At 38.6% G+C, this 23,191-nt stretch overlaps 1 protein-coding gene across 1 annotated transcript in view; it reads left to right on the top strand.

Annotated features, from left to right (window-relative positions):
* Nucleotides 1-20,086, top strand: part of DOK6 (docking protein 6) — an 800,529-nt gene extending 780,443 nt beyond the window's left edge. The window contains 2 exon segments of the mRNA XM_073590016.1: nt 19,837-19,970; nt 19,973-20,086. Coding sequence (XP_073446117.1) covers nt 19,837-19,970; nt 19,973-20,086 — 248 coding nt within the window.
* Nucleotides 20,087-23,191: the final 3,105 nt, after the last annotated feature.

Below are 23,191 nucleotides of genomic sequence, written 5' to 3'. Positions count from 1 at the left end.
ACACTTTACCCTCACCCATATACGGCTCTCTTGACAGTTGCATGGCATCTGGATGCACATCAGAGGTGGGCGGTCATATCACATTATTGGCCGCCACCCAGACATGCACAATTAATGCCTCCCAGCATGTTACATATTCATCAGTGGCCTAGCGTGTGTTCCAGACTGGAATGTATGAGGCCCCGGCTGTCGACGCACTTCCAGTATGTCATGTCCGGAAGTGCTGGGTGAGTGCGACACATCACCGGCCGCCACCTGAACATGTGGAGCTCAACGGGGCTTGGGCTTTGGATGTGTGTCATTAGGCTGGCAGTGCATTCCAGGCTGAAATGCACATGGACTCAGTGAGCAAAACACTTCCGGCTTAGCTCCATCCGGAAGTGTGTAAATACATCGGTGACAAACGCATGTGCACACTTATATGGTGCCGAGTACAATACTTCTAGGCAAATAACGCCATTTTCCTGAGGAACAGGGACAACAATACATTAGCCCCATGTTGGGACATATTAACCTCTACCTCTAATGGATGTGGGTGGAGCTGTGATTGAGATGGGCTGGTATAAAAAGGAACACAGGCGATCACCATGCAGCATCAACTGATCTAACTTCCTGATGATCCACAATAAGTACCTCCTAACAATAAGTACCTCCTTTTATGCTGTAATCATGATGTACTTTTGAATCAATTTCTATGTGCCTTTGACCATTTATCTGTCTCATGTTTGATATTACATTTTTTTCCTTTCCTATATTGCATCCGATGAGGTAGCTCTGAGAAATACAAGTCTATTTATTAAAGGGATTCCCAGGGTCAGCCACCGTGGAGTGGGAGCGCCATACCCACTGACAAGTAGTGTGCCAACCTCTAGTCATAGGTAGGATTGTTACTAGCAGGGAACAGTGTAGTGAGGTACTATAAATGTTTTTATCCACTATCCACATGCCACCTATTGGTGTTGAACTGTTCACTTCTCCGGTATACACCACCGTTATTTGTCTGTCTATATTCCATTCCTTATAAAGCAACCTATTGTTGTTTTCTCCTACATTGGTAAGGCTGGATGTTTGCATGACTCACCTGCACAGGGACATTTATGAGATCTAGGGGCAGCCATCGAGGAGCGGGGGCACTATCACTCATTTGTCTGTTTAGGGTGCCAACATCCGCTGACATTTGGGTACAGAGTTTAGGGGATTTATTGTAGAGTGAATGCACTTAGCACGGTATACATGTATGGTGATTGTTGTTTGTCTTTGGTTTTTAATTATATGTATTAAAAGATAAATTTTATCTTATACATCAAAAATTTTCTTGGCTTTTTTCTAGTTAGTTTTTTTGAATGGTAAACCCTTCAACTTTATGGTTTCCTATATATTTAAACTAGCAAAATGAAAAGTAAATAAGCAAAGTAGAAGCCTAAATCAAATCAGTATTTGGTGTGATCACTGTTTGCCTTTTAATTAGCATCAATTATTTTAGGTTCACTTGCAATTAGATTTTAAAGAAACTACACAGGGAGGTTGTTCAAAACCACAAATCTCTTGTGATGGTAGGCTTGTACAAATCCTTCTAACACTTCATGAAATTAAAAAACAAACTCAATGATGTTGAGATGAGGGTCATTACTTCCAGGACAACTTGTTCTTTTTTATGCTAAAGATAGTTCTTAATGACTTTAACTATATGCTATGTGTCATTATCCTGAATAAATTTAGGGTCAATCATATGCCACTCTGATGGTATTGAATGATGAATAAATATTAGTTATGAGCGAATGTGCTCGGATAAGGCGTTATCCAACAATGCTCACATGCTAACGGAATGTCTTTGCCGTGCTCTAAAATATGCTCAAGTCCCCACAGCTGCATGTCTCGCAGCTGTTAGACAGCTGCAACACATGAGCCTGTTTGTTAGACAATCTCTGCATGTGTTGCAGCTGTCTAACAGCCTCGAGACATGCAGCCGCGGGGACTAAAATATATTTTTCAAGCTCCCTGAAGGCACTCAGTTAGCATATGAGCATGCTCGGATACACTTTATCCAAGCATGTTCGCTCAACACTAATAAGCATGTCTATATTTTTTGCCATAAATCAATTCCCAACCAAATCCCCAATTCTGTTTGTTAAAATGCAGTCCCAAACTTGCAAGGAACCTCGGCTTTGCTTCAATGTTGCCTGGAGACACATATTGTACTGCTCTCGCAAACAAACTGCCTTCTGCTGCAGGCAATTATTTCAACTTTTGACTCATTCGTCCACAGCACCTGCTGCCTTTTTCTGTGTGCCAGTTCTTATGTTTTCATGCATAATTGAGTCACTTGGCCTTGTTTTTTTGGCAGAAGTTAGGGTTTTTTTACTGCAATTTTTCCATAAAGACCATTTCTTGGTAGAACTTGCTGAATAGAAGCTCAGTCCCACTGGTTGCTGCTAGTCCTGAGCAGATAGCACTGTTAAATATCTTCTGATTATGAAAAGAGGTAAGCATAATGTGCCTTCATCTACTGAATACATTTCCTTTGACAATCACTACGTTTATGGTCCCCATCCTTTCCATTTCTTGGTGCTTCTCTAAATAGTTTAAACTGCTCATACTGAACCTCTAGTCAGCTTTGAAATCTTTGCCTGGACGAGGCCTTGCTCATGCAGTATAACTACCTTATGTTTTGCTGTTAAGCTCACTCTTTCCTTGGTGTATGACCTGTGACATGAAACAGTCTTTCAAAACCTCACCATTATATCAGCATTTGCCCATTCCTCACCCAGTTTGAAGACTCCTATACTGCTCTTTCTGTTTAACTTAATGACTTTATTTCAACCTAACTATAAAAATGATGATAAATATAATGTTTGGTATAATTTGTTACTTTTACACCTTGCTATAATTTTACAAAATCCCTGACTTTGTGCAAGTGTACCTAGATTTGATTTAGATTTCTCTTTTATTTATTGTATTAGTCTAGCCTGAAGAAGAGACCTGAGTAGTCTCGAAAGCTTGCAATGTGTTACCTTTTAATGGCTAACTGAAAAGATGGTATCAACCACTGAGGACTCTCAATTCTGAATATTTTTCTATCTACTGGCTAACATGGTACAAAGATATATATCTTTCCTGTATCTTTTATTTATTCACTTTGCTTTTTGTTAGCTGGCAAAATAAACTAAACGAACTAAAACTGTACTGCAAATACACATTTTTATCATAGTAAAAAACATATACTCTTCACTTTTTCCATTACAGAGGATCACATAAATACAGATCGTTGAGAATGACCAGGAAGACACAATAGGGCATGCAGCACCAGATAACCCAGTTTGACATGTTACAGCTTAATATAAAGAATTCATTCACTGAAATCATATTACACAGTGACATTTGTGCTTCAAGCTATTCAATGTATTTTGCGTTAACAGGATGAGTGGAATATGATAAAACGAAGGTGTCCTAATCTAAGTTTTTGTAGAATGTTACGTGTAAAATGCATTTAGGGTCCTTAACTTAACCTGTTAAAATAATAGCAGTTATTCTAAAACATGAATTGTATCATATATTTTTCTGTTTGGTTTACCAGTTGAGGATATTTTTCTGTTCCTTTTATTTATTACCCAATCCTTATATAAAACAAACATATTCCATGCTGAGCAAAGATTTTCACTATTCACATCATTGTTGGCCCCAATCAGGATTGCAATCTATTGTTTCCTATTTTAGGCACACATACACAAAATGAATTTCATAAGAAATAAATATAACAAAACCTCTTAGTATATTTTTGGTATTTGGAAATAAACTAAAGTACCTGAAGGAAACCCAAGTAGACACAAAGAGAAAATAAAAAACTCTAGGCAGTTTTCAAAAATATTCAGAATTGAGAGTCCTCAGTGGTTGATACCTTTTAATGGCTAACTGAAAAGATGGTAACACATTGCAAGCTTTCGAGACTACTCAGGTCTCTTCATCAAGCATAGAGCAGTTTTCATGAATTTAGGACCCCTGTGTTGAAAGGTAACCAAAGCCCCTTACCTTATAAAGATTACTGAACATAATTTTATGCTATAAGTCTTGAACTTGCACAGACGTAGCTTTGGAGCCCTTGGATAAAGTGATCCAATGTTGTGGATGATCTCATCGCTTTTGTTACTGGTTGACGAGAACCATTATTAGAATGACTTCTAACGTCTTCTTTTTTTTTTTTTACGGTACATATTGAGACCAGCTAAGGCTAGTTTCACATTTGTGCTTTTGAGCGCAGCGCCGGCCTGCGCACGGCCGCCGCTAAGCCCTGCCCCCTGCCGCGCCTCTGCCGGTAGCTCCGCCTACCGGCACATAACGATGCATGCGTCCTGCTTCCCCTATCTTTATCACTGGGGGCGCAGGCCGTGCGCAGTATGCGTTTGGCGGCGCATGCGTCCTTTTCACAGTGCGCCGACCAGCGCCAAACGCAACCTGCTGCAGTTTGGTTGCGCTCAGCGCACCGTGAAAAGGACGCATGCGCCGCCAAACGCATACTGCGCACGGCCTGCGCCCCCAGTGATAAAGATAGGGGACGCAGGACGCATGCAGCGTCATGCGCTGGTAGGCGGAGCTGCCGGCGGAGGTGCGGCAGGGGGTGGGGCTTAGCAGCGGCCGTGCGCAGGCCGTCGCTGCGCTCAAAAGCGCAAATGTGAAACTAGCCTTAGAAAAAGTCCTTATAAATATTGTAAATTATTTATGCATTGTTTTCGCATTTTATTTAAATCATATACAGCATACATTACTCTTTAATAGCATTATAATGTGATATGAAATCTAATAATTATCCTTTTTCATTCATTCAGTGCTGCCAGCAAGTTTAATCTGTTCCTTGTCGACTGGAAACTTAGGCTGGCAGCTTTGTTGATGAAGCAGCACAAACTAGAGCCAATGACAGGGGGGAAAACAAAGGTCCAACAAATTTTCTAATGTGCAACTTGAGACAGATGACATAAATAATATTTCTCTTTTGTCAAATACTGTAGACTAAAGGAATCTGTCAAAGAAATATAAGAACAAATCCATTATGATTTTAAAAATATGCAGGCTATCAAAATTGTTACCTAATAATAAATTACAATTACTTTAACCCCTTCACAACATCCGCAGCACATGTTCGATGTGACAAGGACAACATCTGCAAGGAGTTTGTATGTTCTCCCCGTGTTTGCGTGGGTTTCCTCCGGGCACTCCGGTTTCCTCCCACATTCTAAAGACATACTAATAGGGAATTTAGATTGTGAGCCCCATCGGGGACCGTGATGATGATGTGTGCAAAATGTAAAGCGCTGCGGAATATGTTAGTGCTATATAAAAAAATAAAGATTATTAAAAAAAAACAATACATCTATGGAACGATGAATTTGCCAACTCACGAGCAAAACCAGAAAGATCATCTATAGGCATCAGCCATATATCATGACACTCTGCTGAAACTTTCGTGGCTTTTTAACCCCCTGATGCCGCTGTTGAGAACAATACTGTATCTGATTCTTTGAGGGAGAAGTTCCTTCTTTGTCCCCATTGGCACTTTGCAATTACGATAGTGAGGTGCGGATGGTCGCCATCATTACATTGCCACATGAAGAATGGCATGGGGAAAAAAAGGTTTATGAGTTGCTGGTTTGGGTTCACTCGGCCACTCTAAAATAGAAAAAAATATATCTATCTCAGAATATTGTGTTGAAAAATAAAACATTTTTGTAAATTAGTGTCTTCAGCAGGCAAAAAGAGCCAACTATTAAAATACCACATAACCCTGGCGTTGCTGTAATCATGCTGATCTGAAGAATAAAGTAGCCTTATCACTTTTACTGCACAGTGAAAAACATAAAACAAAATTAAAATTAAATTAAAGACAATTCCTGAATTTCTGTTCATTTGTTCATTTTGTGTCCTAACAATAATTATAAAAATGAATAACATGTTATTTGCCTGCAAATGGCAGCAATACAAACTTCAGTTCCTCCTAGAGAACATAGGACTTTACTCAAATCGCTTGAAAAATTGAGGTTTTCCATGTTACAAGCACTGGAAAAGCAACATGGCTCCAAATAAAAACAATCCAGTAAAACTCACATTCAGGAAGCCAAATGGCGCCTTTTTGAGTCTCGCAGCATGCCCAAAATGCAATTAATGTCAACATGTGTGACATTTCTTTAGATGGGAGATCACACTTAAAGGGGTTCTTCTGGTGTAATCACACATGTCTGTAGGTGTATATTGTTTAAAAAGTAAGAGGTGATTTTTATATATTTTGGATCACTGAACTCAGCAGGAATATTGAAAAAGTTCCATGAAGTACATTTTATTTTTACAAACACTGACTTCATAGGCTTTTCCTTGCACTATAATTTGACCCCTTTGCATGACCATTGGTGGATGATTTTGGTGAATTTAGATTGGATAGAAACTTATGGACACTTTTCTGCATTCGCTGCTGTTGCCAGAGGATTTTCTTAACCCCGCTTCCAAAGAGACTGGTAGTGTCCATAGCATCTAGTCATAGTATATCTTTCGCCACAGTTCATAAGAGTGTGGTGGTTTCCATAGCAAACAACCAAAGCTCTGCTTTCATTTTACTTTATCAGGATAAGAACTGAAAGCTGCATTGTGATTAGTTGCTATGGGCAGCAATGGCAAATTTTCTTTAATACAACGTTCATAAAAGTGTGGTGGTATGCTTACCATGATTCTGTCAGCATTTGGTTGTGATAGATCAAGGTTCCGTTTCTAACAACATGATCGAAATGGCTACAAGGGGGTGTCGTAATTCACCCGACAACTATTACTATATTTGTGGTTGTTTCGTAGTGAATAAACAACAAAGGAACATTACGGACTTCGTTAGAAAAGTGTATTATGCGTAATTTGCTGTAAAACTTAGTGATCAGGACAAGTCATGTGCTCCACATTCAGTGTGTGTTCTGTTGGTATAGAAGATTGCCAATAAAGGCTAAAGAGAAGAAAGAAAGCTTTCATTTTTGCGTGCCTATGATCTGGAGGGAACTACAAAATCATAGTGATGACTGCAACTTTTGTACTTGCAATATGGAGGGATTCAACCCTAAAAATAAGAAGGAAAGTGTACAGTATATCTGGACCTCCCATCAGTGATTCGCCATATGACTCACGGTCCAGGAACACCTGTCCCTTCATCACTGGTGAAAATTGAAGACAGACCTGATTCAGAAGACTCAGAATATAAAGAGCAGGATTCTGATGAAGACTTTCACGATAGAATGAGCCACAGCTTTTTTCACAGCTCAAATTAAATTATTTACTCAGGGTCTTGGACCTTCCTAAACATTCTGCAGAACTTTTTTGCTCTAGACTAAATGAAAGGAACCTGCTGGCACCTATTTTTCATGTTACAGAAGCAGAGAAGTGGAATTTAATTCATATTTTTCTCAAAACAGCTCTCTAGTGTATTATAGTTATAATCCTGGGCTGATGCAAAAATTTAACATTAAGTACAATGTGAGTGAATGGAGATTCTTTATTGATTCATCAGCAATAAAAAGTATGAAAGCTGTGCTACTGCACAATGTCAGCATGTATGCTTCAGTGCCTGTAGGGCACTCTCTGCATGTGAAGGAAATCTTTGAGAATTTAGACTTCATCCTCAAGAAACTTAACTGTGAGGATCAAGGATGGTCAATATGTGGTGAAAAAATTTCTAGGTAACAACTAAAATATATATCTTTGTACTTTATTAGCCAGTAGATAGAAAAACATTAAAATTTGAGAGTCTTCATTGGTTGATACCTTTTAATGGCTAACTGAAAAGATGGTAACAAATTTGCAAGCTTTCGAGACTTCTCAGGTCTCTTCATCAGGCATAGAATAACACAACATCTGAAGAGTCACATATTAATACACAACAGGATACAGTAATAATGCAATGTAATAATGCAATAGATAAAACAAGTGAACTATCAGTATGTGAGAGGGAGAAGCAGTTGTGGCTGTAAATATAGGAACAGTTCATAGATAAGGAGTGTGAAAATATTATTTTCCTATGATTGAGGTCTGGTCCTTGGTTGTGATGCCCCCAAGAGGTCTCAGGAGCACAATCCTTAGTTGATGTAGGAAGACATTGTTAGGCATAGGGTTCCTGCCTCTGCACAGGAGGGAACTCGAGCCTTGCCTTCTGCGGTCTCCCATTCCTCTCCAGCCAGAGAGGAGGCTGCTCAGCAGAGACATCGGTCACAATGCCTTGCCCAGGCTAATGCTAGGCGTCTGGTTTCTCTTCCTGGCTCTGTTATAGCATCATGCATGAGTCAGCAGCAAGGAGATGCTCCTGGGACTAAGTCCTGCTTTTCCCCTACTGAGCATGCTTATGGGATGACCTCTCATTGGAGGTCGGCGGTCACATGCACAGATCTTGTTCCTGCTTGGATTGGTCCACTGGGAAGGTCCAGGAAGGATGCCGCTATAAAAGAGTCGCATGGCAGCTTGGCCATGCGCTAGTATAGACTCTTTTGGCTTATGGTGTGAATGATGACGGATACTTGATTCTGCGACTGACTTATTATGAAACCCCTACCCTTGGTTTTGTCTGTTGTTAGGGTCTAGTGGTTAGAGTCAGCGCCTGTCAGTGGCTAGGCTATATGCCACAGTGCATCCCAGTCCTCTGCACTTGCTAGCGTCCAATTGTGCCACTCTGCTCAGGGCAATGTCGTACCGCGCCAGGTAGCAGTAGCCGCCAGTGTGGCACCATGTGCAATTCTAACACTTTCCTCCCCACTCTGGGTGGTTAGTGGCATCTGCCAGAGCGGTGCAGTGCACACTGGTGCGTTATTTCTCTGTTGGTCTCTTGCTGCAGCGGCGCCGAGTGCTAGTGGACTATCGGGACTCTAACCCCGTCGCCTTGGGGCGGAGTCCTGTGTCTGTGTACCAGCGCTCATCTGGCCGAGCTCTGTGAGTTTAACAGGCTTCGGCATTTACATTGTGCGGCACTGCGGTTCTGTGAATCAACAAAACTCGCTACTGTACACACCAGGTGACGCTAACCCGTGTGTGTTCCTTTATTATTTGCCGTATAGTCTCTGCCTTTACGGAGCAGCAGGTTTCCATCTCTGCATGATGGACCCTGGGCTGTGAACGCTCCTTATACCACCTTTATTATTTGGTGCGTTCCGCCAGCCCTTAACAGACATAAACCTATGTGACACATTCATTCCGGCTTAGTGTGTCAAATGTTGTCATAGGTTTGTACTTCAAAATTTTTCTGCCTCACTGAGATTTGAAGCTACCTTTTATTACAAAAAATTTCATGTCCATGATGTAGTGATGAAGGCTACAAGCATTTTTGACCTCAAGTAGATCTATTCTTTTTTCTTTTATTTTATTCATCCTTGTTTTAAGTTTTTGCCATGTCTCCCTGGCATACAGACCCCCGGTTGGACATTTGGTACATATAATTAAGTACACTACATTAGATGTGATGCAGCTGAAAGTACATGGGATCTTGTAGTTCTGATGTGAGTTGGGGAATATGAGGAATATCTTTGGAATATTTTGCCATAATAAAGAGTCATCTAATCAGTGGGCTTATGTGCAAAGCAACATATATATTGTAGTACAAGGAGACGGGTGGGAAACTTGATGACCCTGAGAAACTGGAATAAAAAGAGAATTCAATATTAGAATATTAATATCTGATATATATAACCCCCTTTTACAATGCCCGATGAAGAGACCTGAGTAGTCCGAAAAGCTTGTAATTTACAATCTTTTCAGCTAGTCATTAAAAGGTACAAACCAATGAGGATTCTCAAATTTTAACATTTTTCTAGGTAACAACAAAGATCCAAAATTTAAACCTATCTTAGAGAACATGCTAAAACATTTCAAAACCTTTTTATTGTGAGATGAATTTGAAGTTACATTTTTTACATTCCCATTTGGACTTTTTCCTAAAAAACCTTGGTCCTCCTTGACATCAGGATGTCAAGGAGATGGAATGACGATGCCAAGGTAGATGGAACATGAACATGATGGGGGACTAGTGCTGGATGCTTCACAGAGAAGATCCACTGGCCTTCAATAAGGGAAAAGGTATCAAGAGAAGTTTTGAAAAGAAAAGGAAAAGGCGCAAGAATTAATCTCCAATAAAGTTGCACAATGAATGTTCAATAAAGTTTTATATGTATTGTGTACATTTTTGGCTACAATAAAGATTTTTCTTTCTCATCTTGCTTGTATGTAATTTCACACGCTTTTTGTGCAAAATCCATTCGTGATGGTGAAAAATAGAAGTGTTTTTCTAAATCAGGGCATAAAAAAACATGGGAATCAATCATTGGATTTGAAAAAATGTTCAGAAACCCAAATTTTGCATACCTGTTTAATGACTTATTCACTTGATGGGTGATCAGTATGAAATTGGTGTGGCTTGAAACTCACCGGTGAGCTGAAAACTGCTACGTCACAGCCAGAACTAAGCAATGTAGAGTCAATACCCAGCAGCGCCATACATTGCTTTGTGGCCGCAACCGTGTACTGCTCTTTTTCAACCAGTGAATGTACTGCAGTACTCATCAGCAGACACCAAGGAATGCATGGGGCTGTTCTTCTCTAACCATACATCGCTTAGTTCAGACCATTGCTCGAGCAGTTTTTAGCTAATTACAAGAGGGTAAGACCCTCTCCAATGTCATATTGAGATGATCATCAATTGTTAGGTCCTAGACCACCCACCTACCAATTTATGGGTCAAATGTCTCCAGAAGCATAAGCACGGCACTTTGTATTGGGCACTATAATGGCATATTTGCCATTTTCACTCAGCTTCATCCACTGTGCACTAATTTCTGGAAAAAGCCAGTGGGGTTAAAATAATTACTGCACTTATAGATGATTTCCTTGAGTGCAATTCGCAAAACGGCTTCATTCTTTGGGGATTTTGGCAGCTTAGAGGCTCTGCAAATGGTACCCAGATATTCTTCCATGAACTTCTGTGCCCCAAAAGCCAAATTGTGTTCTCTCTTTTGAGGAAGAAAAAAACATACTAAAATATGAGGTACTTTATTTTATTTTATGAGTCAAATTAAAGATAAAACATTTTGATCAAAATCTACATATTGTAACAAATGTCATTTTTAATTTTCACACAGACTGTAAAGAAATTGGTGAAACATCTGATGGATAGAAATGGTCATTGCTCCTGTAGATGAATTCCCCGAGGGGTGTAGTTTGCAAAATGGTATCACTTTGGAGGTTCTCTGCTGCTCTGCAAGTGGCACCTGCAAACTAAAGTATGACTGACAATTTTTTGCTCCATAAGACAAATAATGATTATTTCCATCCGAGTCCTGCCTTGTCCATAAACAGTAGTATCCGAACACATTAACTATTGACATATTTGGGATAAATTGCTTAAATTTTTGTGTCCATTTGCTCTTATTATTCCTTGTGAAAATAAAACATCTGGGGCCAAATCATCATTTTAGTGGAAAACATATTTTTCTCTTACAATTGACCAAGCATTATAAAATTCTGTGAAGCACCTGTAGGATCAAAATGCTAATCAATCCCTTGATTAAATTGTTGTGGAATGCTTTTTTCTGAAATGGGGTCATTTTGCTTTATTTCTGTTGTTTTGACACTTAAAGGCTTTCCAAATGCCTTCTGCAGACTGTTCCAGACTAATCTGCACTAGTGTTGAGTGAATATCTTTGGTTCCCCGCTTAGTCAGTAAGCTATGGCGCTTGATGAATAAGCTACAACAGGAACCCAGCTTCATGGATCGTGCCAGCTGAACAAATGATCGCCGCCACAGCTGCATGTATCACGGCTGTGTCACAGCACAGCACATGCATGGAGATCCAGGAAGCCGGGTTCCCGCTGCAGCTTATTCGTCAAGCACTATAGCTTGCCAAATAAGTGGGGAACCGAAGATATTCGCTCAAATCTAATCTGCACTCCAAAAGGCAAACAGCATTTCATAAGTTTCCCTTATGTTCCCTAATGTGTGTTCAAACAATAGTTTCTGATCACATATGATCTATTGCCATATTTGGAAAGAACTTGTATATGTTCTAGGGTCCATTTTATCTTATTACTTGTGGTGCAAAAGAAAATTTGGGGCTAAAGCATCATTTTAGAGGAAAATATTTTTTTTATTTTTGTGTCCTAATGTTATAAACTTTTGAAAAGTGGCTGTAGGCCCAAATTTATAACTATACAAATGTGAAATATTCGTTGAGTGTAAATTTGGTATAGCTTCTAAATTGATGTCCTCTGTGGGGGGGGATATTTCTCATTATGGAACTTTGGGATCACTGAAAAAGTTATTGTAGCCAAAACTTGTGCTCAAAAGTCAAATAGCACAACTTCCTTCCTGTGGCATGCCATGTGCCTAGACACTAGCTGCCAACTAAATGTGGAATTATCATCACACTCAGAAGAAATTGTTTCACAAATTTAGCTGTCTAATTTTTCCTGTTACCCTTGTGAAAAGGAAAAATTTGGTGCTGAAGCAACATTTTCATGGAAAAAAATTAATTTTGCATTTTTATATTCCAATGCTATAAAACTTTCTTTAAGCACTTGTGGAACTAAAAAGATCACTACACCCCTAGTTAAATTCCTTGAGGGGCTTTATCTCCAAAATGAGTTCACTTTCGGGTCGTCACTCCTATTTTGACATCTTAGGGGCACTGAAAATATGACATGATATTCTCAATCTATTCCAGCCAAAACTGCATTCCAATCAAAAAGTGCTCCTTCCCTTCTGTGCCAAAACAGTAGTTTTCAAGCACATATTGGGTATAGGCATACACAGGAAAATTGCTTTACAGATTCTGTCACCCACTTCATCCTGCTACTTTGGTAAAGGGAAAAATTGGGGGCTAAAACAACATTTTCATGGAAAAAAATATAATTTTTCATGCCACAATGTTATAACATTTTGTGAAGCATTTATGAGTCCAAAGCTGCACCTTGGGTGTGCAGCAAATTTAACATGGCAGTTATGTGCAATCACAGAGAGATTTGACAAGACTGGCATCAAACCAGCAAAGGCACAGCCACAGATGCACTTGGTGCAAGCTGCTCCAGCTAAGTGAGTCTTAAAGGGCTGAGATACTCTTCACCCAGTTCCCAGTAAATGGGAGGGGGACTTTAGCAGAGCTGTCGCCGGGCACCTGACTATGAAGCGGGAGCATATTTGAGGTCAGGTAGATACCTCTGTGAGAAACCCTGGGACTGTAGCATGAAGAGAAAGGGAAACAAAACCCTAAAACGCTAATAGACCAACCAAGACTGCAAGCACCACTCACCACCACAACACTTAGGAATTGCAATGAATAGCAAAGACTGAGCTGGGATCAGGGATAAATAGCCCTCCTGACGCTGAAGGAAATGATCAGGTGTTGAATACTGTTCCATGTTCCCCGAGCAGTGAAATCCATGGGAGATATGTTGTCCCATATCCCCACACATCTTACTACTCCAGAACGCAATGCTCCTCAAAATTGGGAAGGTTTCCCTATGCGCTTAGGAGCTCCACCTTAAGGGTCATGAAAATGCCGGCGCTTGTGAATGGAGTAACATATACACGTGGTCAAAATTGTTGGTGCTCCTCGTTTAATGACAGAAAAAAACCACAATGGTGACAGAAATAGCTTGAATCTGACAAAAGTAATAATAAATTACAAATCTATGAAAATGAACAAATGAAAGTCAGACATTGCTTTGCAACCATGCTCCACAGAATTTGAAAAAAATAAATCTCATGAAATAGGCCTGGACAGAAATGATGGTACCATTAACTTAATATTTTGTTGCACAACCTTTTGAGGCAATCACTGCAATCAAATGATTCCTGTAGCTGTCAATGAGACATCTGCACCTCTCGACAGGTATTTTTTCCCACTCATCAAGAGCAAACTGCTCCAGTTGTCCCGTGTTTGAGAGTTGCCTTTTCCAGATGGCATGTTTCAACTCTTTCCAAAGATGCTCAATAGAATTTAGTTCAGGGCTCATAGAAGGTCACTTCAGAATAGTCCAATGCATGCTTTCCTCTTAGCCATTCTTTGGGTGTTTTTAACTGTGTTTTGGGTCACTATCTTGTTGCAAGACCCATGACCTGTGACTGAAACAAAGCTTTCTGACACTGGGCAGCACATTTCTCTCTAGAATCCCTTGGTAGAGTTGAGATTTTGTTGTACCCTGTGCCAGATGCAGGAAAGCAGCCTTATAACACAACAAAGCCTCATCCATGATTCACAGTAAGAACAGTGTTCTTTTCTTGATATGCTTCATTTTTCCATCTGTGAACATAGAGCTGATGTGCCTTGCCAAAAAGTTCCATTTTTGTCTCGTGTGTCCATAGTACATTCTTCCAGAAGCTTTGTGGCTTGCCAGCATGTAGTTTGGCAAATTCCAGTTTGGGTTTTTTATGATTTTTTTTCAACAACGGTGTTCTCCTTGGTCGTGTCCACTTTGGCTCATACAACAATGAATGGTGCGATCTGACACTGATGTTCCTTGAGCTTGAAGTTCACCTTTAATCTGTTTTGAAGTTTTTATGAGCTTTTTTGTTACCATTCGTATTATCCGTCTCTTAGATTTGTCATAAATTTTCCTCCTTTGGCCACATCCAGGGAGGTTGGCTACAGTCAAATGGAGCTTAAATTCTGAATAATAGGTGCAACTGTAGTCACAGAAACATCAAGCTGCTTGGAGATGGTCTTATAACTTTTACTTTTAACATGTTTGTCTATAATTTTCTTTCTAATCTCTTGAAACAACTCTTTCCTTTGCTTCCTCTGGTCCATGTTGAGTGTGATACACACCATGTCACCAGAAAGCAGGGAGAGTATCTGTAGCCCTCTATACAGGCCCACTCACTGATTCCAAGATTGCAGACACCTGTGATGCTAATTAGTGGACACACCTTGATTTAACATGCCCCTTTTGTCACATTATTTTCAGGGGTACCATCATTTCTGTCCAGGCTTTTTTCATGTGTTTTATTTTTTTAATGCTGTGGAAGCATGGTTGAAAAGCAATGTCTGACTTTCATTTGTTCATTTTCATAGATTTTTTATTTATTATTACTCTTGTCAGATTCAAGTTATTTCTGTCACCATTGTGGGTTTTTCTGTCATTAAATGAGGGGTACCAACAATTTTGACCACATGTGTAACACTACACCCGATCCATTCCCAGGTGGGAGAACAGAACCACAATTCCTAACAATGGCATTCACAAACTATTCCAGACAAAATTACAATCCAAAAGTTAAGAACTCTGAGGGGTGCAGATTTAAAATAGTAGTATTTTTGGGTGGTTCTGACATAGAGGCCCTCCAAAGTCACTTCAAAACTTAATAGGTCAGAAAAAAATAGATTTAGTAAATTTTGTTGAAAAACATGGAAATTACTCCTGAGGTATTAACTCTTCCGAATTCCTTGCAAAATAAAATGGTGTTTCAAAATGATGCTGATGTACAGTAGACATATTGAAATGGTATTTATTAGCTATATTGCATGGTGTGACTCATAATAGTGCATAACAATTAAAAAAACTTTAATTTTACTACATTTTCATAAAATTTCAGAAATTTTTATAAATAATTGCAAATTTTATTCATAAGGCAAGGTTCATTAAACGGTCAATATTGACTTTAAGGATTGCTGATACCTATAGGTGGCACTAGCATTCTAGTCCTCTTCCTCTCCAAAAATGTAATTTGCATAACGCTTGCATGCCAGACCAGGAATGTAAGGGTACCGTTACACCTAGCGATGCACCAACGATATCGCAGTGTGTAACGGGGGCTTAACTCTCTACAAGGAGAAACTTTACCCTTATCTCCCAATTTTATTGACCTAAATTTATCATTATCAATTATCAGAATGGGTAGAAAAACAATCTCAGAAACACTAGAATTGGCCAACGCATTCAAAAGTTATTACCATATAAAATGACACATCAGACTTGAAAAAAGGGGTTCTGTCAGGAAGATGAAAACTAGCTTCTGAAGTAAGGGGTTAAGTGAGTATTTTACATTTTTGAAACTGAGAAAAAAATCAAATTGCAATAATAAAAGAAGCTAGTCTCTGAAGATAGTCTTAATATAAAAAATTTAAAAAGGGTTTTCCCACTAAAAAGTATATTTTAATCAATAATTAATGATTGCAGCTGCTGCTTTCGGAGATAAAATATTTCACTTCCTGTTATTAACCAGGCAGTGAAGTATTTTACCTTGCAGAAAGAATCAGCTGTGATCCCGTGCTGTCCTGTCTGTATACTTTTTTGCACCCTCCCCTGGTCAGGAGCTGTGGTATGATCAAACCATGTTCCTGGACGGTCAGACATAGCAATTAGGCCCCTTCACACATCAGACTGTCCAGTACGTGTGATGACAGTTTTCATCTTTTACCCATTTATTACTAAAAATAAAAGTAATCCATAAAGGTCTGCCATAAATCCATAATAAGGCGGTCCCACAACGATTGTTGACTCTGCTACATCGGGAGGCAGTGATGAGCAGTGACATCAGTGACCAGTCACCACTGCCACCAGAACACAATGAGAGAAGTGTGAGATCCTGGCTGCTACCATGGGTCAAAGTTGGCGGTTCTCACAGTAAACTTAGCGTGATCCGCAGGCTGTGAACTCCTTTAACCTTACTGATGTCACCGCACGCAGCGTGAGAAGATTCCAAGTCACTGGAGCAGTACAGCATCCTGGCCAAGCAACCAGGTCATCAATGTCAAAATGTCCAGTATCTTTTTGACTGGTTGCTCTACGGTATGGTGACATGAGAGAAAACATTTCTAAAATGCATGATCTTTTAGGGTCTGGACTCAAAACTGTCATATGCAGTGTGCCAAAGTGTATACATCTTAGCCTCACCAAGGTTACTGCACATGATCAAGATCAGGAACAGGAGTTGTGCCCTCTTTGACTGGCACATGGGATAGAGCTTGATCATGCTCGTGCTTGCTTAATTGTGTTTTTTTCACACAAGTGGGTACATTTTTATTTGATAATTGTAACAAAACAATTAATTAAACAGCTTGGCTAGAAACAACATTATTATCATTCAATTGCCTGCAGGACCTGAGGTTCAAATTAATAAGCAGTTTGCTTATGTCAGGTTACCTTTACCTGCTGAGCTCAAGCCTGAAGTATCAGATACAAATCCCAGTATGCAGCATTAGATTAGGGGCTTGAGACATCATTTGCAATTTTTTAAAGACATTTTCCCTTTTTGTCTTGTGGTATTCTTTGTCTGTTTTGTGTGCCATATTCTTTAAAATTATGCACGCGGTTCATGAATGTTGCGCAAAGTCATTGATGGTCTTTGTTTCTGTCTTTAACCTTATCTGCAACTTTTTAGCAAAGAAATTCCCATGTATTTCTAATGGATGCAAAAATTTTGCCAAACTATCTGGCATGCATAAGTTCTCTGCAGAGCAGAGTATGTGTGCTACAAAATTAGCGACTTTTCGAAAAGTTGCAAATGATGAATCTCTCAAAAATATCTTGAAGCCCCTAAAGGGGTATGTAGTATAGTTCTTCTAATTTGCTACATTGCTGACCACATGTAGGGCATTGCAGTAGCTTAGATATCTATGGTTACAACCACTATCATTGCTTTCTCTCGCCCATGTGGCTGCTGTAAAGCATCTCTAAATGCTGTTAACAGAAATTCAGGAGAGATGTCAAGCCGCATAATCATGTACAGAAAAATAAAAATATATATCAGGAAAAAAAACATTTTAGCAAAACATAATACATACAACTCTCTGATTTTAATTGTGAAAAATAATATACGGTAGTTAACACATGCCCCATAAGAAACCATACTCAATTAATTCCTGTGTGAGTTATAGATGCTATTAATATAAAACAGGGATTAAGAAATATCTCTAAATTGATGTTGAAATGACAATGGCAAGGCAGTGATAATTACAATAATAAAATGACAGTGATGATCGTATTAATAAAATACAGTGCCTTGCGAAAGTATTCGGTCCCCTGGAACTTTTCAACCTTTTCCCACATATCATGCTTCAAACAAAAAGTTACCAAATGTAAATATTTGGTGAAGAATCAACAACAAGAGGGACACAATTGTGAAGTTGAACAAAATTTATTGTTATTTTCAATTTTTGGGGAAATTCAAAAACTGAAAAGTGGGACGTGCAATATTATTCGGCCCCTTTACTTTCAGTGCAGCAAACTCACTCCAGAAGTTCATTGTGGATCTCTGAATGATCCAATGTTGTCCTAAATGACTAATGATGATAAATATAATCCACCTGTGTGTAATCAAGTCTCTGTAAAAATGCACCTGCTCTGTGATAGTCTAAGGGTTCTGTTTGATGCACAGAGAACATCATATGAAGACCAAGGAACACAACAGGCAGGTCTGTGATACTGTTGTGGAGAAGTTTAAAGTCAGATTTGGATACAAATTGATTTCCAAAACTTTAAACATCCCAAGGAGCACTGTGCAAGCGATCATATTGAATTGGAAGGAGTATCATACCACTGCAAATCTACCAAGACCCGGCCGTCCCTCTAAACTTTCATCTCAAACAAGGAGAAGACTGATCAGAGATGCAGCCAAGAGGCCCATGATCACTCTTGATGAACTGCAGAGATCTACAGCTGAGGTGGCAAAGTCTGTCCATAGGACAACAATCAGTCATACACTGCATAAATCTGGCCTTTATGGAAGAATGGAAAGAAGAAAGCCATTTCTCAAAGATATCCATAAAAAGTGTTGTTTAAAGTTTGCAACAAGCCACCTGGGAGACACACCAAACATGTGGAATAAGGTGCTCTGGTTAGATGAAACCAAAATCAAACTTTTTGGCAACAATGCCAAACGATATGTTTGGCATAAAGGCAACACAGCTCATCACCCTGAACACACCATCCCCAATGTCAAACATGGTGGTGGCAGCATCATGGTTTGGGCCTGCTTTTCTTCAGCAGGGACAGGGAAGATGGTTAAAATTGATGGGAAGATGGAAGGAGCCAAATATAGGACCATTCTTGAAGAAAACCTGTTGGAGTCTGCAAAAGACCTGAGACTGGAACAGAGATTTGTCTTCCAACAAGACAATGATCCCAAACATACAGCAAAATCTACAATGGAATGGTTCACAAATAAAACATATCCAAGTTTTAGAATGGCCAAGTCAAAGTCCAGACCTGAATCCAGTCGAGAATCTGTGGAAAGAGCTGAAAACTGCTGTTCACAAAGGATCTCCATCAAACCTTACTGAGCTCGAGTTGTTTGCCATGGAATAATGGGCAAGAATTTCAGTCTCTCGATGTACAAAACTGATAGAGACATACTCCAAGTGACTTGCAGCTGTAATCGCAGCAAAAGGTGGTGCAACAAAGTATTAAGTTAAAGGGGCCGAATAATATTGCACGCCGTACTTTTCAGTTTTTGAATTTCCACAAAAATTTAAAATAACCAATAAATTTCATTCAACTTCATAATTGTGTCCCACTTGTTGTTGATTCTTCACCAAAAATTTACATTTGGTAGCTTTATGTTTTGAAGCATATGTGGGAAAAGGTTGAAAAGTTCCAGGGGGCCGAATACTTTCACAAGGCACTGTATACTCAGGAATGAGTTTCTAAAATAGAAAAATTTGAAAGCAACTATTGTGAAGTATGAAATAAAAGCATCTAATTTATTTCCTTGCACAACTCCTTTAACTTCATAAGTAGAGCCAGAGAGTACGGCAATGCTTATCAAATTGATTAATACTCGTAATGTATACACAACTGCAATTTCTGAGACATTCACGAAACAATTTTATTTGCTGCCATTAGGATGTCTGATGGGAGATTCTTCAGATTTCTTGGTTTCATGGTCAAGAACTGATGACATCAAGCCAGGCATGCAGGTACCTATATATAATGGATTGTTTTATTTATATTTATATAATGGTGAATTGAATGGAGTGCATTAAGACCAACCTATTCAAATTCTAAATATATAAAGAATAGAAATAGACAATGGGGAGGAGCCTTCATGAGTTTTAACAGCATTATCAAAATAGTATATTGTGTCAATGAGTAGTCAATGATGATATGCACAAGATGAGTAGCCCATGGTGAGGAATATTCGATATCTTTAGCATTCCTTTGTGCACACAGGATGTAACAATTTAGACTCCAATATAAAATTGTACATTCTGTTGATTTTTTAGAGTTGAGAAAAACTTTTGAATTTCAAATTCGACAGATTTGCCAATTTTCTTTTAAGCAATCAATTCACTGTATATTGCAAGTACTGCAGTCTTCAATTGCCCTAAAAAGACTGGTTATACAGCGTATAAAACTTTGAGGTCTCTTATGGCTGCAGCCAATCTCTTCAAGTTCTCCAACCCAAAATTCAACCACTTGGTAAAGTTCAAGTGATATTCTATGTATATGGAAGTTGTAATTTCTTTTTGACAAGTAGTGGTTGAAAAATGGTAATTTTTGGGGAGCAGCAACAAGTTTCTTAGAAATAATGTTTTTTTTTTAAAAGCCATGAAATAATTTTTGATAGCAGAAACAGATTAGCTGTTTGAAAAGTGAAGATGGAATAGCTTTTTAAAAAGCTGTCCAACAATTATCTCTTTTTTTTAGTATAGTTTAAGGTTTATTTACACTGACAGGGTACTGTTCCCGGTAGCAGTAAAGCAAAAGTACAGTATAGCTATAAAGTACAATGGACTGGCAGGTGATGTGTGGCTATTTGGCTTTCTACTGGCAGCACCCAGACAGTATAGTATAATATGATGGAACTTGCAAGGAGATGTCTAGCTGTGTAGCTCCAGCACTGGCAACCCCATCAGAAGCACAATCTAGATATAGAATGACAGAAAATCATGAGATTTTGAGCTGACAGATGTTATGGCCAATCATTGATATTAGCCAAAATTGAATGAAAATCAGCACTGACCCACACCTGATTCATTTTGACAAATTTAAGGATTACCTTTCTTGACAGTACACTTTAGGCTGGACAAAGCAGTATGCCCATGGCAAACTGGGCAAGTTCTTTCCCCTGGTCCAATCTGTTGACCCAGAAGTCCATACAGTCAAGGCTCAGGTTACCTGTTGCAGAAAGTTTACCATGCAGATACAACTGAACCTGGCTGTTCAGGTGGGGCATCTCTCTCTGTTTGATGATGTGCATCAGGTTGAATCAGAAGCAAATAAATTATCTGGTCCTTCATGTCTTATATAATGTAATTGCTGTTGCAGGCTCAGCTACTTGGATTTGTAGTGCTGCAACAAGCGAGGAAGCATTGGCTTTCGCAGATAGCATAGAGGGCATAGAGTGATCTCCTGGTCAGACATACAGTCGGAATGAGTCTACTGAGAAAAATCTTTCCCCAGCAAGGAAAACAGCTCATACTGTTAATGCGCTTATTTTGACCCCCCTTTTGGAAACTGGAAAAAATTACTACATTTTTCTTTTATAGCAAGTTTCTAAAAGAATTGCTGTCCAACAGCCATACCCTTTTATTGATGTTATTTTTTACAACCCACAAGCAATCAAGCATGCAGCTTCCCATGGTTGTCTGCACAATGGAGGGCCCCATTCGCCTGTTGTTCTTTTCTTTCATTCATGTTTGCTGTATGGCTTTTATCTCACATACTCATAAGCTGTGCAACAGCTTAACAGTATTTATAGGGTACTTAACCCCTGTTAAAATCAAAACTGTAGTACTGAATTCCCAACTTTTTGTTTTATTTAAATTATGCAAAAAACTTTTACTAAATATGTAAATTAGTTGTCCTCAGTGCACACCATGAATTAGTTTCCTGTACACTTACCCTTATGTTGATTAACAGCGCTCACTTTGGAACCATTCCTGGTTTTAATTCAGAGCCCAAGACAGACTGAAGCTGCAGCAGCCAAACACACTATGTCAGCATGTGTGCGCTTTCTCTTCCACCTCTCTTGTCAGCACTGGCCACCAACTACTTCTTTAAAATAGCAAGACCGAAATTTTTTTCTTAAAAAAATAAAGTAAAAAAGATTTAAAATCTAACAATTTTCTAAAATTAAGAATTCAAATCAGCCCTCTTTTCCCACATTGAAAATAAAGAAATTAAACAGGAAATTAAGAAATAAATCTATTTGGCATATCAGCATTCGTAAAAGTCAGAGCTATTAAAATATTAAATTAATTGACCAATCAGTAATCGATAAAGAGGAAAAAATCAAAATGCCAGAATCACGTTTTTTTCAGTCACTAAAGCTCCACCAAAATTTGCTATGAGAAACATAATTTCTACATATCAATGCAACATCAGCTCACCATGCAAAAGACAAGTCCTCACACAGCTTCATTGATGTAAAAATGAAAACATTGCAGAAGTCAGTAAATGACAATGCAAACAACATTTTTTTTTACAAATTTCAAAAAAATTTTCAACAATTATATAATTTAAAAATATACAATTTTGTTATTTCTGTAGTTGTACTGACCTGTAAAATCATGTTATCAGGTTATTTTTACAGTCCAATGAACACGTTAAAAGTAAAACTAAACAAAACAATTGTGGAATTGGGTTATTTTCACAGTTTTACCGCACTGAATTTTTTCCCCTATTTTCCAGTATATTGAATGGTAAAATGAATGTCAAGTGTCACTAAAAACTTCATCCTGCAAAAATCAAGCCCTCATGCAGCAATGTTGGCAGAAGAGTAAAAAAAAGTTGTGGCTCTTGGAAGAAAGGAAGGAAAAAATTTAAAACTAAAAATCACCTGGTCGGGAAGGAAGTTAATGAATAATAGCACTATACTATCACTGTAAAAGATGGCCAAATATTTACACATGCCACATTTTTTTTGTTTTCCACCAAAATTAACATAAAAATAGTAATTTTATATTAGAAATGTTAAGAAATGTCAAACGTTAATTGCTTGCACACTGTAGTAGTTAAGGTAACTTTTTTTCTCTAAATGTAATAGAAAATTTACAGAACGTAAGATTTGATAAGAAGTGCCCAGGCTTTGCATGGAAATGTATTTGCACTTTTTTACGATAATTAACCATATGTACAGTACATATTAGTAAAGTTAAGAAAAATTATAGATTCGCAGGAAATTGTAGTTTTGTTTGGCCATTAGTTCACACATACTACATCGCCACAGTTTGGCCCTAGACATAATGCACTACAA

This window comes from Dendrobates tinctorius, unplaced genomic scaffold (assembly GCF_039654945.1).
Source record: "Dendrobates tinctorius isolate UK_male_01 unplaced genomic scaffold, ASM3965494v1 ptg000115l, whole genome shotgun sequence".
Taxonomy (NCBI): Eukaryota; Metazoa; Chordata; class Amphibia; order Anura; family Dendrobatidae; genus Dendrobates; species Dendrobates tinctorius.
Note: the sequence above shows the minus strand (reverse complement) of the source record. Positions and strands in the feature narration are given on the sequence as shown.